At 41.0% G+C, this 18,711-nt stretch overlaps 1 protein-coding gene across 1 annotated transcript; it reads left to right on the plus strand.

Annotated features, from left to right (window-relative positions):
* Positions 1 to 4,203: 4,203 nt before the first annotated feature.
* Positions 4,204 to 16,373, plus strand: mylk4b (myosin light chain kinase family, member 4b; the record flags this gene model as incomplete). The annotated part of the gene is made up of 14 exons (XM_080032210.1): positions 4,204 to 4,734; positions 8,448 to 8,514; positions 8,910 to 9,125; positions 9,255 to 9,375; positions 9,865 to 10,097; positions 11,138 to 11,243; positions 12,134 to 12,227; positions 13,163 to 13,272; positions 13,692 to 13,833; positions 14,540 to 14,610; positions 14,737 to 14,865; positions 15,256 to 15,487; positions 16,125 to 16,173; positions 16,283 to 16,373. 13 exons carry the CDS (start codon positions 4,204 to 4,206, stop codon positions 16,167 to 16,169), a joined length of 2,097 nt encoding a protein of 698 aa, XP_079888336.1. The 3' UTR covers positions 16,170 to 16,173; positions 16,283 to 16,373.
* Between the last annotated feature and the right edge of the window lie 2,338 nt (positions 16,374 to 18,711).

Here is an 18,711-nt window from a genome sequence, read left to right on the forward strand (position 1 = left end):
GGGGGGGGGCCTTGTTGATTCAGTGGCCCACTATAGCTGGACCAGGGCCCTGGATCATAACAGAGATCAAACTGTCGCTGAGCTGATGTCAGGTGGACCAAAATGTGGCGTCTATTACTGGGCCACCATCATAGTACCCTAAAAATGGATCCAATTTATTTTAAACTATATGGGTAAATGCAGGGGCAAAGCACAACATTCTGGCCCCCATATGCAGTCTATGTGGGCCCCCTTTCCCCCCTTGTCCCATGTCATACATTTTTAAAACTTTGTGTTACAAATAATTGAGCATACAACATGAATCTCAAGTGTTTATAAGGGTAGTCGCTAAGAACTGTACATCATGCATCAACTTACTAACTATGGTTAAAGGATTTTAGGCTTTGATAGGACATTTCCATAGAAACAGTATATTGCCACATGCCATTGTAGCGACAATTCTTAGAGACTTATTCAGGTTAAATAATGCACACACAAAATATGACATATCAGACTTAACTTTTTCAGCAACGGTTGTAGAGGGGGAAAAAGTCAAGTTTAAAATATGTAAACACAAAATTTAAATCCAAGTAGTTGAACTTTTGAATGTATATACTTCTGCCTTCTTTTCAGCTCTGTTTGCCCAGCTATTCAGTAATGTTGACCAGACCAGCAGCCATTAGCTTGCAGGCACATGTTTGTCACATGATGTCACTCAGTCTTTCATTGTGGCTCCAGGCTGAAGTGTGTTGCTCTGTGGCTAGTTGCACCGCAGTCATTTTGGATTCCTGGACAGCCTGTGGCACTAGAATACGCATTATGTATTGTCTGTGTCTTCTTGCTGAGTAACTCTATACGCGGTGAGGGTGGCGACGAAAACAGTGTCATTGTCATTCCTCTCATCTTACCATGTAACCTTTCCCTGGCTGGGGATTTGGGAGATTGTCCAACAGGGTACAGTTAAACCTCCCACTGCCATCAACACCAATCAACCACCGCCCTGCTTTTCTCTCCTCAATGCTCTTTGTAGCATCTATTTTTCTGATTGGTTCCAGTCATCTTTATGTATATTATCATCCATCTAGTCAAGTCAAGATGCATCATCCAGTATGTGTAATATGAACAGTGGCGATTTGAGAGTTTGTGGGGGCCCTAAGCAAAAATTCCTTGTTGCTGACATTTTTTTTAAAAAGGCGGTCGCATCATACTTTTTCAGCGGATCACAATGCATTTCATCGGTAACTTGTCCTTGAGAGACTTTTCTGAACTTGTCCTGAGAGGGAACTGCAGTCACTAATGAGTCATTAGGTTCGACGGCCCTGTATTGTATATTTGTTGAATAAAATATAGCCTTAATTATAAAAAAATAAATAAAAAATTGGCTGGCCCTTGGGGGGCCCCTGGCGGGCCCTGTTTTGTATATTTGTTGAATAAAATATATTTAAAAAAAAAGGGGGTATGCGCCTCTGCGCATACGCATACCGCTAAGTCCGCGGCCCGTAGCCTATGTAGGGCCCTTTTAGCCCAGTTCAGACCAAAGATTTGCCTAGCAACTCGCAACTCCTTGCGACGAAACCAGCTGAGATGTTCTGAAACTGGACGTGGCGATTTGACATGTTGAATCTTTTGCAACTCATCAGCCACGCTGCTACGAGCAGCTCACACTGCTGCGACTTTCCCCCCTAAATAAGTCACAATTATACATTCTGCATGAAAACACTTTTTGTTGGCTATAGTACAGTAGGCCTAAAGCATGCAAACCCATGAGATATGAATAAGTTCACAACATTGGTTGGCCCCCCCTGGCGGCTCGGGGCCCCAAGCAGTTGCCTGCCTTGCCTGTTCACAAGCTGTGCCTCTGAATATGAGAATTTTTCTTGGTCCACAACACTGTTCATTAATTTTTGTTCACAGACTTGTTTGTTTTCAGTACTAAAGCTCTCGAAACAACTCGTGCAACAATTAAAAACTATCTGGAGCATATATTAGATATTTGAGTTTATATATTTTTGATGTTTAAGACCAAAACAGACTGATGATGTAGCAGCATGAATCAGCAATGCTGTCGTTAACGTACAAGTTAATGCAGCTTTCTTCCTGATTTACATTGGTCATGATTGATGGAGTCCTTTCAACCAATAAGAAATATAGGCATTGTCTTAATGTTTACAAACCAGCGCCACTTTTTCTGACCAATGATCTCCTTTCTCCGTTCAATTATAATGAATTCAATTCAATTAAAAGTTAATTGAATTACATTTAATTGAATTGTTCAATGAGGAGATATGTAAACAGTAGCCTATGGGCTGTACTGTCTTAGTTTACTCTCAGATGGTAAATCAGCAGTGGGCAAAACAAGTGTTAAAGCTGACAGCTGAAGAGCTGTCTGTACTGTGAACAGTGCGAGGGAACAAACAAAGTATAGGTCAGGTTTTTCCGGTGCTGACAGATGGCTACCAGTATATAGGCGCCGGCGCTTTGTCACCATGTCTACTCCAGATACGACTGTACTAAGAAGTGGAAAGGTTGAGCTCAACGTTCACAGTCAGACGAGTCACATAGACACGTTTCAATAATTGGCCATCGTACACGCATGTTTATACATATAACCTTATGTGTGGGGACCCATATCTGTGTCAGTTGGGCCTCTCTAATTCTCAGCAACAACAACACATGTGCAGTGAGCTTCCTGTCCCACAATCCTCTTCTACTTTTGTGTCAACAGTTTGTTGTGTGTCAGTGGCTTCACCTGTTTCCCATTTTCTTCTGTTGCCTTGTCTCGCACTTTACAAGAATGGAAACTTCCCTTTAAGTTCCGAACGGTGGACTCCGACCAAAAGCCTCCTTCAAATTTACTCAAACCTTTTTAATTTTTGCAAAATCTTTAAGTGAAAACCTTGTGCTTCAGATACAGTGAGCAATCTTATTTTCCACCTTCATAATCAGCATAGAAACAATGTGTTTTGGTAATACAAATGATTCATGCAGGATCCAACAAAACAATGTGAAGATGTGACTTAATCAATAGAATTCTATTTTAGCAACAACGTTGTCAAGTAATAGAACAATACCAGTTTGAAATAAAAAGTATGTTTTTTTACTTTACAGCAATGTTCAATTTTCATATTTAACCATCAAATATATATTTATTTATTCATAACAAGCATGCTAGGCTCAGACTATAAATGCTTTTGGCATGTTGATTTAAGTAGGCCTAACTAAATAGTAATAATAAGTTTAAATCAAATGAATCCTATTGTAGCATTATATGAAAAGGGCTATAATAGGCCTGCGTATCCTAAGAAGAATGACAAATGCAATTTCCCAAAATTAAAAGCAACACATAAGGTAAGTTACCGTAAGTGATGAACTATTTCTTTTGAGGAAGTCTGGACTCTGGGAATGTGTGGGATAGGCCTATTATGCAATGTCCTGTTGACACCTCCGCTGGGTAAAAGCAACTCAGTTATGAGAACTGTGTGTGGCATTTGACGAGGTTCAGAAATACCCACAATGCCTGTGTCTTTAACAGGGGTCCAAGTGGTTAATGAAGTTTTTGTGGCCTTGCACGCACTTGCACCTGTTAGCCCACTTCCTATTGAGGAAAACCATAAACATCCATATAGATTCTTTGAACAAGACCTGTCTTTGTTCAAATATACCAAACTCGTCCTGCTTCATCTTAGGAAACCTTGCGTGACTTCAGACTATCTGATTCTGCTGTTCTTCTTTATTGGCCTACGTTTCATTTGTTTCTCTTTACTTTTTACGGCGTCATATTTCAGTCCCGGATTCTTTGGATTCTGACACCTGACTGGAGGGCTTTTGAAGTGGCTCAAATGTCAAATAGCGATCCACTCCAGCACCCCCCCCCCCCCCCCACACACACACACACACAACCCGCATCAATCCCCAACTGCACACCCGAGCCCTCAGCTCTTATCACTGGCCACTCACTCCCTGACGTCCAAGGAGGGCTGCGCTTTAATTTGGGGGGCAGTCACTTGCTATTCTTAAAACATTGTCCACTCTATGGAGCAGTGCTGAAGGGAGCGATCTCCGTTCTCCCTCCATTACTTGTCTTCTTGCTTGCAACTTCGTCCGGTAACATGCTTTTGGGTTTTGTGGTTTCAATCGAACCTGCGTGAAAGTGAACAGAGATAATAAGTGAGTGAAGAGTTTTTGCTGCTTTTGTGAAGAAGAAGGGTCTGCTTCAATTAAATCATGAGTTCCAGCCTCGTCAACTCTTTGGCCAAGGTCTACGATCCAAACCCTCTACATGCTCAGAAGCCCGGAGCGAGGAAGCTCTCTCTTAATGCCCAAGCTCCTTCACCTGCACCATCCTCATCCCCAACTCACGATGGCACCCTGCGCGGGGTTGAGATCCGGATGGACTCGCTGTCCTCTCAGATGGAGTGCCTGCTCAACATGCAGCACACCGTCTTGAGCCGGCTGGATGGCTTGTCCCAGGACGTCAGGGGCATGGGCAGGGATCTGGCCTCCATGAGAGAAGAGGGCCATGGGGTAGTGGGTAGGCGTGGGTCTGGGGTGGTGGTGTCTGCATCGTGCAGGGAGCTGCGCGGGGCAGTGGAGAAGAACAGTGAGCGGGTGGAGAGCCAGGGACGCAGGCTGGACAGCTTGGAGAAGCTTGTGGAAGGCACCCAGCAGGTGATCAGCTTCATTGGGCAGGTGGTGAAGAGCTCCAGGCTGGTGGAGCTGCTCTTTAAGAAGCCTGTGAAGAAGGCTCACAAGAAGGTGAGAGCCTCATCGAGATTACAGGCAAGGTTACTTGCAAGAAGATGCCTAAAAAAACCTGAATTGTTAACACTTTACAATAAGGGTACACTTATTAACTGTTAGTTAATGCTATCAACAGTTAGTGAATGCATAGGTACTGCTCATTAAGCATTAACTAAATGTTAATGCTTAGTTATTAATGGTGAGTTACCGCTTGGTTAAGCATTAACTATGCTAAGTTAACTAATACTTAGTTAGGCACAGCTAGTTGATGCATATTAAGCATTAACTAAGCAGATATGATTGGTTACTTAGCATACACAGCAGCTAACTAATGTAGGTTTACCCTTAAAGTGTTGCCCCTGAATCAAATGTTTTTGGTCTCTGTTTTCTTTTCCAACATAGTGCAAAGTAAGATTCCCATAGGGGTCTATTACTGTGTGCTGTGTGCATTGATGGCAACATAGTGAGAGGTCTAATTGCATTTTTATCATTGCAGCAGATGCATTCAGTTTGAGAGGTTGCAAGTGTCATTCCGTTGATGGACTGTGCAAGCCTGTTTGCAGTTACATTATAAATAGCTTGGTCCAAAATCCGATTTTGTTGGTAAAGTACATCTCAAATTGGCTTTTTAAATTTCTCTTGCCGTGAAAAGCTGCCACTCAATCCTCATAGTTCTCATATGGCTCCTTGTCGATCTATTATTAGCTCTGCTGTACTTCAACATGTCGCTCTGCGTTATGTTTAGTCATTTTCCGTCGCACAGACAGTGATTGTCATTTGGTGTAAATGATAAGAGTCAGACTGGTTCTCTTATCCAAACCATGTCTTTATCAGCTGTGGTTTAGACTTCAGCTGCACAGCGTCAGTGTGGCACTCGTCTGGACTGTTCCATGCAGGTGACATTACTGCATTGGTTGATTAGATGGGCTGGCGTACTTGTATGAAGTCAAGCACAAATGTCTGCATCACATTGTGCACGGTTTGTTCCTCGTGATGCTTGGAACGAAATGAAGAGTATCTGCATTGTATTTGCAGATAATCTTTGTATGTTTGTGTGAGAGACACTGAATACCTTACATTCATATGATCTGTAGATTCATAAGCTGTTTTTGTGAATGGGTCTCTGGTCAAAGTGGCTACGAGGAGCTTTCAGTGTGTGATCATTCTAGCGCCCCCTCTTGACAAAAGCGGTAGTATTTTTACAATGCCAGCTGTTGTTCCTGAGTGAGCGTATACCCATGACAAAGGCATTAAGAAAAAAGAAAGAAAAGGGAAGTAAAAATAGCAATATTTTGCACAGATGTTTTCTGTTACATGTCATTTATGATCATCAGAGGAAAAATGAGACTATTTCAAAGTTCCTCGTAGCTACTTTAAGTGAAAATATTTTTGGGGTATTTTTGTATTGCCATTGCCTTTACAGTATATCATGTTTTTGAACTACTGTATAGCATAGAAAGAAATTGGTTTAGCTTTCAATAAACACTTTATAGCTGCTGGTAAACTCTTTCACAATGGAGTATCTACGCCTTCTACGCCTACCACCACGAGAAATAAAAATAGCATACCACCTGTCTCTAAAACTCCTCTTTTCAGCCTTGTTCAAGTCCCAACAAGTATTGTTGTAGATGCGCTTCTTGCCATCAACCCCAGGAAGTACATGGGAGAGGACAATTTGGACCCATTTTCAATAAATCTCTCTGCACTTATCATATCAAAACAAATAACCCATATTTTTAATCTCTCCATCTCCTCTGGTATTGTTCCTAAAGTCTGGAAAAAAGCTCACGTCATTCCATTACATAAAGGGGGTGACAAAAGTGATCTTAACAATTACAGGCCAATTTCCAAACTCCCATGCCTGGCAAAAATTCTAGAATCAGTCATTAATACTCAGTTGAAATCCTTTTTATCCAGTGCTTCCATTTTGAGTCCATTTCAATCTGGTTTTATGGCAGGCCACAGTACTGTATCTGCTGTCACTTTGGTCTTAGACAACATTGTTACAGCTATCGATAAAAAAATGCACTGTGCAGCACTTTTTGTTGATCTGTCAAAAGCTTTTGATACTTTAGATCACCATTTGCTTTTAGAGAGGCTGCATGAAATTGGTTTTGATTATTCTACATGTAGCTGGTTTAGGGACTATCTCTCTGATAGACAGCAGTCAGTTAAGCTGGGAATCTACCAAACTGAGTTTTTAACAGTTACAAATGGTGTTCCGCAGGGCTCAATTTTAGGTCCAGTCCTATTCACAATTTACATCAATAACATTGTTTCATCACTACAAAACTGCCATGCCCATTTGTATGCGGACGACACTGTACTGTATTGCATTTCTGATTCAGTGCAACAATCTGTTCAGAACCTACAGAGCTCTTTTAACACCCTGCAGAACTGTCTAGTGGATCTCAGGCTTGTCCTTAATATAGAAAAAACAAAATATATGTGCTTTTCCAGAGCAAGAATTACACATTTTAATGATCTTATTATTCACACAAATAATGGATCTCATATTGAAAGAGTCACTGAATATAAATATCTTGGCATCTGGATAGATGAAAAACTCTCTTTTACATTTCACATAAAAAATCTTGTCTGTCGTCTCCGACAAAAGATTGGCTATTTTTATAGGAATAAAGCCACCTTCCCGTTGTTCAGTAGGAAAAGGATTATTGAGGCAGTTTTTATGTCTGTCCTTGATTACGGTGATGTGGTTTATCGGCATGCATCTCGTTCATGCCTTAAACTCCTAGACTCTGTATTTCACTCTGCTTTGAGATTCATTACAGGAGATGCTTATGATACACACCATTGTGTTTTATATGAAAAGGTTGGGTGGTCCTCCCTTAAGGAGAGACGTGATGCACATTGGCATATTTTTATATATAAAGCTCTGACTGGAAAGCTACCACTATATTTGACAGAAATGCTGCTTATTTCAGATGGGCTTTATCAAACCCGCTCAACTGACATGCTCATGTTATATGTCCCCTATGCCCGGTCTGAGCTTGGTAAAACCGCTTTTAGCCATAGTGCCCCTGACTCCTGGAACAGCCTACAACATACAATTAAAATAAATACACTCATAACTGTTAACCAATTTAAAATTATTATTTTGAATCAGCCCCTCTACACTTGTAACTGTTTTAATTAGGCTATTATGTCTCTCATTCAATTGATCTGAATGTTTTAAATTGTTGTTGTCTGTGTGTGTGTGTGTGTGTGTGTGTGTGTGTGTGTGTAAACTTGTTATGTATTCTCATTGTATATTGTGTATCTGTACAAACTCGACGTCATTGTAAAAGAGGGTCACCCCTCAATTGATCTTTCGAGGTTAAATAAAGGAAAATGAAAAAAATGAATATGTGGGAAAGTTTGAATACATATTTTTACCTTGTTGTGCGGCATGTTTCCTGCTACAGATGATATGTGACCTTTCCCTTTTTGTCCTGGAGGAGGCAACCAGAAACACATAAAAGCACTCTGGCTTATTGTCTAACTATTTTGCCCGTGGCCACACACATACGTATATGACTACGTACATGACTGTTCCCCTCTGAAGAATCAGACTCCAGGCTCCACAACAACCATAGATTGTTCTGATCCCTTTGATTAAAGGGATTGTCAGAGTTAGGATTTTAAAATGGGTTCAGTTTGTTTGATTTTGTTCTGGATCCATGGTCTAATGCTTTATCTCTGTTTCCTCTATTCACAACAAGGCAAGAGATGAAAAGGACAAAGCCAAACAGAGCCAGAATGGCGTGAAGGCCCAGAAGAAGAGGAAACCATCAGGTATTCTCAAACAGAATAAGGAAAAACCACAACTATACTTTCAATTGTACAGTTGGCGCTTGAAAAAAAAATCATAGGATCACCAATGTCATAAGGATTCATCCTCTTGGGTACCATGTTTCTTGTCACAAAATTGTGCTGCAATCCATGTCAACACACTATGGATCAAAGTGGTCGACACACTGAAAATAACTATCAACCCTTAACACCGTAGATATGGTTATGAAATACAGTTGGCTATATACAACTATACTTTTATCCATGCCAATTTTTGAAACGCATTGAAAAGTACAAATTGGAATTTGTGTTAATGAAATAGCGAAACAATTTCTTCACAGGGATAATCCTTTATGTGTGTGCTCCCCCCCCCCCCCCCCCACTCCCCACCTCATCAGATACATCCTCGCTGACTGAGCCTGTGCTGCAGCAGGAGCAGGTGGAACAGCTCAACAGGCAGAACACAGAGCATTCCCATCATGGAAACACAGAGGCCGACAACCAGAGCGAGTTGATTCTGAACGGACAGCCTGCCTTAAGCCACGCCCACTCAGAAGAGAGGGGGAAGAACGAGGAGGAGGCCACAACCCAGGAGACAGAGGCAGACCAGCAGAGTGTCTTTGAGGACTCAGAGCCGGAGGAGGGAGAGGGAGAGGGAGAGGGAGAGGGAGAGGGAGAGGGAGAGGGAGCGGGAGAGGGAACGACAACAGCAGATGTCAGTCCACAAGAACAAGCGGGAAAAGAGGAGGATGACAGCAGGAAGAAAAAGCATAGAGGAGTGGCAGAGGAGTTGTCAAAATCCGTGACAATCCCCAGTGTCATCGCCGATATCTGCAAGACCTCTCTGCTGCTACCACAGGAAAGGTATGGCTAGCCAATCACCATTCATCTCTATACAGTATATGCTATACTTTTTATGTCACATAGAACACTGGGCATTGGGCAATATTGTATTTGTTTAATGCAGATGTAAACTAAAGCTATAGTGCATAACCTTTTCATATGAATGAATGTAAGTTACAGTCAAGCCATTGCCAAACTCTCTCTGTATTTGTCAGTATGTCAGCGTTTAAACACTGGTGTCTCACCCTGAAACTGGCGCAGGAGCTCAGCAAAAATCCCAAGAAGCGCCCAAAGAAATGTTTCAGTTGTTGATTCTACTGCTAAGAAAATACCTGGACGTACAACATGAGGAAACAAAATTCATGCGCAATCACCAAAGGCTTACCTCTTGTAGATGCGTCGACAGTGTTGTTGTAATTACTCAGAATTCCTCATGGTGGCGACCGAAGTTTCTCACAGTAGCGTTAAGTATAAATAATATTATTTATTTTCTTTTGTTGACATGTGCAGCGCTGAGGAGGTCGGCGATGTGGCCACCAGCAGCAAACGCCGCGTCACGGAAGAAGACCTGGTCAAAGACGACCTCAAGAAAAGCAGAGTGGAAGACAGCCAGGCGGGAAAGGCTGATGATGGACAGGTGGTGGAGGGGGCGGAGCCACAGGCAGCCAACTCTGAAGAAGTAAAGACAGAGGCGGAAGAGGACGAGAAGGAGGATGAGTCCGAAGTGAAGGAGTTTACTATTGGTGAGACGTTACATGTTTACAGTGCAGGGATGCATTAATGTGAAAATCCAAGAAAACTTTAGTACAGTGCAGGGATGCATTAATGTGAAAATCCAAGAAAACTTTAGTACAGTAGCCTCTAGTGAGAACGGTGTTTGGTGTTTTGTGCCCCGAACGGAGCCTTCAAGGCAGCGCTGGTTAAAGTTAGGGTTAGGGCTAAGATTAGGGCCTTCCAGGCAGCTCTGCCTTGAAGGCTCCGTTGGGGCCACAACACACCATCGAGCAGTGAGAACACTGGTATCTTTGTTTTGGAGGGAATGTAGAGCTTTTTCAACTTATCATGTGTAAATTAAACTTTTGTGTCTTTTATAATGCATTCAAACGTAAATCAAACAGGAGCACAACTTTACACACTGCAAGCTAGGCTAGCAAAATACTATGTGTTTAACCCGTTACAATGTTGCAGATCATTAAACAAAAGTAATGCACACTTTTGGATTTATAAAGTAAACTTTCAGATTCGTAAACACAACTTTTGGATTCACATTCAGTGGTTATTCAATCATAAATTAGATTTACTTGCAATAAAAAAAATGTTGATTTCCATGTGAAAAGTTTTGCTCTATCTATTCTGTTTAATTGTATAGTTAAGACACACAAGTGACTATATCATATGTTTCAGGTGTGGAAACAGTTTGCCAGAATAGATCATTGAAAATGAAGACCTTGGCTCAAGTTTGACCTGCAGCTCAGGCAAAACTGATTTTAATAATACAAGCTGCCGTGCGGGCTTGAACCAACTCGGCCCTTAATTGGTGACATTTGACTTTTTGTCCCTCCGACTTTGAAGCGGATCCAATTTACACCATGCCTGTTCCAGCGTCACTAACATGTCAGTCGACACAGATGGCAGAGCAGAAATTGAAGCGTATTGCTATTTTGATCCACTTTGTTTCCAGGGGCTGAGGTACCTTCCTCTCTCTTTGTTTTCAGCAACATCAACCTCTTTCTTTTTATTAATTGACTGTATGTCTCCATTTTTTTTGTGTGGTTTTCTTCAGACCTAAGCCCTCCACCGTTGGCACCATTCGACCACCGCATCGTGACTCCCAAACCCCATCAGATAGCCACCTATTACACCATCAACAGAACCGAGGTCCTGGGAGGGTGAGTAAAAAAGGAGGACCGATCTCTCCAGAGTTCATTTCCATCCGCTCAGTTCCTAGCGACAGACACTTCAACCCATCAGTCCTCCTTAATGAAATAACAGAGTATCTCACACCCTGTGGGCCTCCAAGGGATGGGGGAGTGGCAAAATAGCGGTCCTCTCCGATGTAATGGACCGGTGCTAAATCCTGCCTCTTGGAGTGGAGATTACTCCTCCACACGCGAGAACATTTTTCAAATCTCTTACGTAATGCCACAGTCTATAGCACTAATTACTGATTGACTGATGGAGCTTGTTATGATCACATTTGTATACAATTAATGACTACTACTTTCATTTAATCTGTGTTATTACGTGATAATTGTTTGGTATGTAAAAGTCCAAAAATAATATAACAAATGCCCATCATAAACAAATAACATCCTACAATTAGCTGTTTTATCAGATCAACGGACCAACATCCAAAGACATTACATTTGCATGATATCAAACAGAGTAAAGCAGACATAATGGCACAGTATATAACCCTACTTACTCTGTGACTGAAGGAGCTTATATTGATGACGTGATTATACAAGTAAGAGAGACGATTCTTTGAATTAATCTGGGCTAGTTTAATTTCTACAACTAAACAATAATTTGTTGGTCTTTAAAAGTCAGAAAAGCAAATGGTTATCGCAAGGTCTCATGGCCCAAAATCATACCGATGGACATTTCATCAGATAATTTTTTTGAGATGCTTAAGCCAACAGTTATTTGGAATTTAAAAACGATGAATTGCTTAAATGCTTACGCAAAAAAAAAAAAAAAAATACTCTTCTTCTGCAATGCCATAATTATCTTTGCATATTTTTGAACCATGTGTGTGTGTTTGATTTTCATTCATTAGGGGACGTTTTGGACAAGTCCACAAGTGCATAGAGAACTCGTCCAATCTGACGTTGGCTGCCAAGATCATCAAAGCCAGGAGCCAGAAAGAGAAGGTAAGGGGATGATGGGCGTAGAAATGCTGGATACAGGTCCAGCGATGGCTTTGGGATACCTGTTTTCCCCTAGCATTGTAGCTAAGCATTATAAAGAATTACATCTTTAAAAATAGATACAGCTTCAACAGCTCAGAGGACGTGGGCATGTGGCAAATAATCAGCCTCATTGTGTCTTTTTGTTGTCGCTCTGGGTTGACCGACAGGGCTGTGAGGGAGGTCAGATGTCCGAGCATTGCTCTGTGGTTACGTTATACATCATCTGAGATATTGAGAAAGCTCAGAGCCTACTGAAAGCTCCTCAAACACACAGCCAAAAACCTTTGGTGGGCTCATGTTGCTGTGGGCGCACTACTTGTGACAAAACTGTGACTGTGTTGACAAGTCTTGTCCATCTGCGAGTCTGTCTTTTTCATCAAATTGTCATACAGTTGACATTAGAGCGTGCAAGGATCAGAGCCTGTGATACAGATACACTTAACTCTCCAGTCTCTTAAATGATTGGCTCGCAGACTGATATTTTCCCAGTTTACGCGTCTAAAGTTCTATCTCTGATCTAATCTTTCTCTGTGATTTATTAGCTTTGTGTGTGTGTTAATTGCCATGTGTTTCTGTTAAGAGTTCCTTGGTATACTATTAACACCAGATTGATATATTGGTTGTAAACATTTGGGATAGACCTAGTTTTGTATATACTTAACGTGGGTTGTAAATAAATTTGGGAGGCACACGTTAAGTGATCTGTGAGTTGATGAAGGCTAAATGAGACTTGTAGGGCTATATAAGTCTTCCACCTGCTCCTTTTTGGACACTGTTACTCTTGTTGTATTCACTTAACTGTTTTTTTTCTTCATTTCTGGTGAATTGTTGGAAATAATTCATTAATCCATTAATTAAATCATTTATTCAGTATCTTCTGTGTGTCTGTCCCTCAGGAGGTGGTCAGGAATGAGATCCAGGTGATGAACCAGCTGAACCACTCCAACCTCATCCAGCTGTACGCCGCCTTTGAGTCACGCTATGACATCATCTTGGTCATGGAATAGTAAGTCCGCCCTACATGCATACATGCGGAGGGAGGGTGTGTACAGTTTGCTCTCTCATTTGTCAATACAGCAAGGTAATGAGCCATTTCTTGTTTGTCAATCAATCAATCAATCAATCAGACTTTTGATATATTTTATATTCTGTATATACACAGTCATTTTCATACACAGCCAAGGCAAGGCAACACAAAGGGCTTCACAAAATAAAAAAATAAATAAAAAGAACATCTAAGTTGAAATGTGTAAATAGTCAATCAGCTAATTATAACTGATGATTTATTGGTGTATTTCTTTTCTGTAGTCATATTTCGAAGGTTTCAGGAATTGTAGCCTTTAAGCACATAGCAGAGGTACATAATACACCTGTTTGTGCCTGTAAAAGGTGGAACATTTCAAACAGCTAAACTTTGTTCCGTAGTGTGGAGGGAGGGGAGCTGTTTGACCGAATCATCGATGAGAACTACAACCTGACTGAGCTGGACACAGTGCTGTTCATACGCCAGATCTGTGAAGGGCTGCAGTACATGCATAGGATGTACATCCTGCATCTTGACCTCAAGGTAAACCTGCTTTCACTCACCGTCCTGTACAAACGTTTGGCAATATCCCTTTAAATCTTGAATTTTTTTGCTGTGATTCATTTACTACGATGGAGTATATATTCCTCATCTTTAGGTTTTGCTTCAGGTTTTCAAACCAAATCTTTTTCATAGACGTTATGAAAGCACTACCTCATGTTTAAGGTATTTTATTCACTTTACTGTAAATACTCTTTTGCAGCCAATCCCTGGTATCAAACACAATGAAACAATTATAACGGCTTTCAAAAATCATGAGAAAGCTCCTTTGGGATGACAGGACGCCTTAGTATAAAAAAGGTTTGCAAACAGTGCTGCCATTACAACTATTTCTGTACTGTTTTAATGACTATTACTCTTGGCTGTATCCACTGAAGAGGATTAAATATGTGAAAAAATTATTATTTAGGGGGGCGCTCGTGGTGTCGTAGTTTAAGTGTCCCCCTCAGGCTTCGCAGCAGACCCTTGTTTGAATCCGACCCTTGGTCAGTTCTCTGCATGTCCTCCCCTCTTTGCCCCATTTCGACTCTGTCTCTGCAAATCTGTCTAATAAAGTGAAAAATGCCCCAAAAAATTATCTTAAAAAGAAAAAAGAAAAAAAGAAAAAAGAAAAGAAAAGAACCAGCGATTTAAATGATGTGTTTATTTACCTGCCACTGTAATCTTTCTCTTTTGTCTCTTTTTTTAGCCAGAAAACATTCTTTGTGTCAGCAGAGTGACTAACAAGATAAAGATCATAGACTTTGGCCTGGCCAGGAGGTAACAATCTTTGTCCTCTCTTTACTGTTAAAAGGCTTTGTTAGCTCACCTTTTAATAACAGCACTTTCTAAGCTCCATATATATTTACATATGTCTCATGTGTGTGCTCTTGTGTCTCTCTGCAGGTATAAGCCTAGGGAGAAGCTCAAGGTCAACTTTGGAACGCCTGAATTTTTAGCTCCTGAAGTCATAAACTACGAGTTTGTTTCATTCCCCACAGACATGTGGAGCCTCGGCGTCATCACTTACATGCTGTGAGTTGTGGACGCTCATTTACAATGTACATAGTTTGAAGTACTGTACTGAAATACAGTTTTGTGGTACTTCTACGTTACCCGGGTATTTCCATTTCTTATCAATTTGTTCTTAAACTGTAGGAACCCTGTTATAGCCCTGAAGAAGATAATGAAGTCCCACCTTGATTAGACACTTTAAAGTACTGCTTGCATATTAATACATTAATAATGATCATTTGATTTAATAATATAACACTGGCAGTACCCACTCTGCACTGTGAGGACTTTATTTGACATAATTATTTGAATATTGCTTCCACAACACCATTCACAGTACATGCGGTAAACAAAGACAAACACATGCTGCATTTCTTCTGACCTCTGCTTTTTTCCCCCCTCTTGGTCCAGGCTCAGTGGCTTGTCCCCGTTTCTGGGGGATGACGACAACGAGACCCTGAACAACATCCTGGCCTGTCAGTGGAACTTTGAGGTGGAGGAGTTCATGGACATCTCGGCCGAGGCCAAGGACTTCATCACCCTGCTGCTGGTGAAGGCCAAGAGCTGGAGGATGAGCGCCACAGAGTCCCTCAGACACCCGTGGCTGTCGGACCGGAGTCTGCACTATCGACTCAATCAGAAGGTGAAAGACCAACCCAGCCATTTTCTTTGCACTGTAAAAACAGAGCTGTTGTGTTGATGTTGTGCTTAATTTTTCCTGGGGGGGCAAATGGCAGTACACTCTCAGGAATGAGGGTACAGTAGCAGTCAATTTTTCCTTTTCTACACTACTGTAATATATACATAGTACCCCCTAGGGTTAATTATTGGACCTCGAGGTAAAACTACGTGTACCTTTTTTTGACAGCAGTAAAAGGTGCATACAGTATGTGTGGTTTCTTCTCAATACTAAGGTAGAGTATCAGGAGCAAGTGTGTGTTAAGCAATATACAAAACAATAGGTTTGGTAAAGTATTATTTTTACTCTTAGTTTTACTGTTTCCTTTTTTATTGAACTTAGATTTTAAATTGTAAGCTGTGCTTTAGTCGCCTTGAGATACAAGACATAATTGTTTGTTAAGTGGATTTGTGGATATTAAAGACAATGGTATAAATATGTACACAATGTCGAGGGTACACAAATGTACCTTAAAGGGTACCTCCCCAGGCTAGAGCAGTTGTACCCTCAAAGGTGTAACAATGTGCACACAAACCCGAGTTCTTACAGAGGTTTTCTCTAGTGCACTCATTCATTGGACACTCTCTCTCTTTCATTGCAGAAAAACAAGTGTCACTCCACACATGCTCCTCCTCCAGAGAGCTAGACAGGTAAAGTTCATAATTTCTTGTTTGCCATCGTAAGGATTGATTCAATTCTCAAATTACAGCATCTGTTCTTCTTCATACAAACATAGTATTCTCTCCTTTTCCCTCCTAGAAACACTGTGAGGCCCTCAGCATGCCAATTTGACACAGTAGGGCCCTGGAGCCCAACACTGGACCAATGCTGCTGTACCCGTATGGCTACCAGATAACTACTATGTGCCTTGCAATCCTCGTGTTAGCTTAGCTCCGCTGCTCCACAGGCTTTTTTTGTTATGCTTGCCTTTGAAGCACAAAACCATCTCATCGCATGGTTCTTGTCCTGTAAAGCACACTTCTTCAGACGGAACCCCGTGAGGACTTTCTAGCTCTATGGTGTTGTGTAGTTACTGTAGCTGCCAAGGTAATAGAATCCCGATGGTGAATCCAAAATATCGGAGACTAAGAGCCTGAATTACTTGTCACCTCTAACACTTCCACCTACTATCTCACTGACAAAGGTAGAGAAAAGCTGAAAGTTTAGCATGGATCAGACACTGATTCTCCTCCTGACAGTGATCATTTAGTCATGTCGCCCCCGGTTTGTTGCATGCTTTGCACTTTTTGGACTATTTCTTCAAACAAAATATAGACCGAAAGCTATTATTTAAATGATATATTTTTATGAATACAGATTTCTTTCTTTCTTTTAATTTACAAGTCTTATGAAAAAAATAATTATATTCTTTCTTGAACATGAGGTAAAAAAAATAATACATGTAGATCTCGGTTGAAGTTGAAGTCACACCACATTAATTTATTTTTGTATATAACACATCACTGAATACTCTCATTCCCCCTGAAAAGTCAGAATATCTCAATGGATGAATGCTTCCCGGTTGGTGCCACATTCAGCCCACATTTCTGGTACGTTTTCTCTGTAGGCAGGATCTCCTTCTGTTTGCGTTCATGCCACTCTCAGGCCCTTGCTTCGGCAGTTTGGAGTGGCCCTCTCACCTTCCATGAAGGCATAACGAACAACAGAATACTACCTATGCTATGAATGACTCCTATGTTTATGACTGAAGTGGATTCTTATGTTCATTTATTAACTGTATTAAACACCAGCCGTTACTTGAAGCACAGAGCTTTTGGCTCAAGATGGGATTCTCTTTCAGGGGTGACAAACATGGTTTCACTCAGTTAATGCACATACTGTTTGTGTAAAATGCACAGTTTAGCTTTGACAGAGAACCAACAACAGAGCAGAGGAGACATCAGGCGGCGCTTTATTGTCCCTTTCTTTCTCGGATTGATGTCCGTCGTTTGGTTGTTGTCTGTTTCACTTGGAAATGGGAACGCTTTGTGATTTTGAATATTTGTGTATTTGAATTTATGATACTTTTTTCAATTTTTTTTCTCGATTAATGCCGAGACAATAACTCAATGTAGAATGTAAACAAGCAAAAAATAAAAAATAAAGCACACCAGAAAAAATGTATGGTATTTTTTAACAGTGTAATTCTTTGGAAATAAAGAAAAAACTTGAATACTAAAGCTGTGTGACCATTTGCATGAATATTTTGTTATACCACTTATCAAGATTTCTCGATTGTGGATTTTTGTTTTCTTTAGGTTATTTCTTAACCATTTGGCCTTGTTTCTCTCTTGAGAGGTGTTTTTTTATAGAACAATTTAAAAGCTAAGTTGTTCAATGCCAAAAATATGCTTAAATTCCACCGAAGACCGAAATAGTGCAGCATCTTAAACACTTCTCCCTCATTTAACGTTTCGTAACATAAACTGTGTTTTCAAATATTTCTTAATCCTCAAACTTAATATGAAAATATCAGAGATTAGCAATGTGGTCCACTCCTCAGCCCTCGTATAGCCCGCCCTTGCTCACTCCTCCCAGGCCATGTTCTTTCACCCAGCTGCCCCCTAGACCTGTCATCCTCCAAACGTCCACCAGATGTCCTCACACTTGTCCACCTGCTTTCACTTCCCTCATCATCAGCCACTCATCAGATAAGATATTCATTTGTTCCTTCCCATACCCATACTTCCATGCTATTCTCCATGCCCGAGAAAGATTTATGACAAAATTATGATTCAAGGGAGGGGGGCGCTCGTGGTGTAGTGGTTAGAGCGCCCCCCCCACCCCCCCAATAGAGGATCAGTCTTCAGTAGCAGCCGACCACGGTTTCGAATGCTGCCCGTGGTCATTCTCTGCGTGTAATTCCCCTCTCTGCCCCCCATCATCTCTATCTCTCCGACCTGTCTGATAAAAGTATAAAATCCCCCCCAAAAAATATAAAAAACAATGATTCGATTTAAACAATCTTGAATTAAAGACGAAAAGTTTAAACAAAGTCAGATGCTCAGGATCCAAACCTCCTCTATCAACAGAGATCCAAAAATGTCCATGTCCGTGTCAAAAACATAGGCACTGTAAAATAAAAGATGAGAGCTGATCAGCAAAAACATCATTGCGTATTGCCAAGTCATTACACTTGATACATTAAAGCAACTGAGAGATATAACTCCCTATGCCTTTTCCTTCAA

The sequence above is a fragment of the Ammodytes marinus genome, assembly GCF_949987685.1.
Source record: "Ammodytes marinus genome assembly, chromosome: 8".
Lineage (NCBI taxonomy): Eukaryota > Metazoa > Chordata > Actinopteri > Uranoscopiformes > Ammodytidae > Ammodytes > Ammodytes marinus.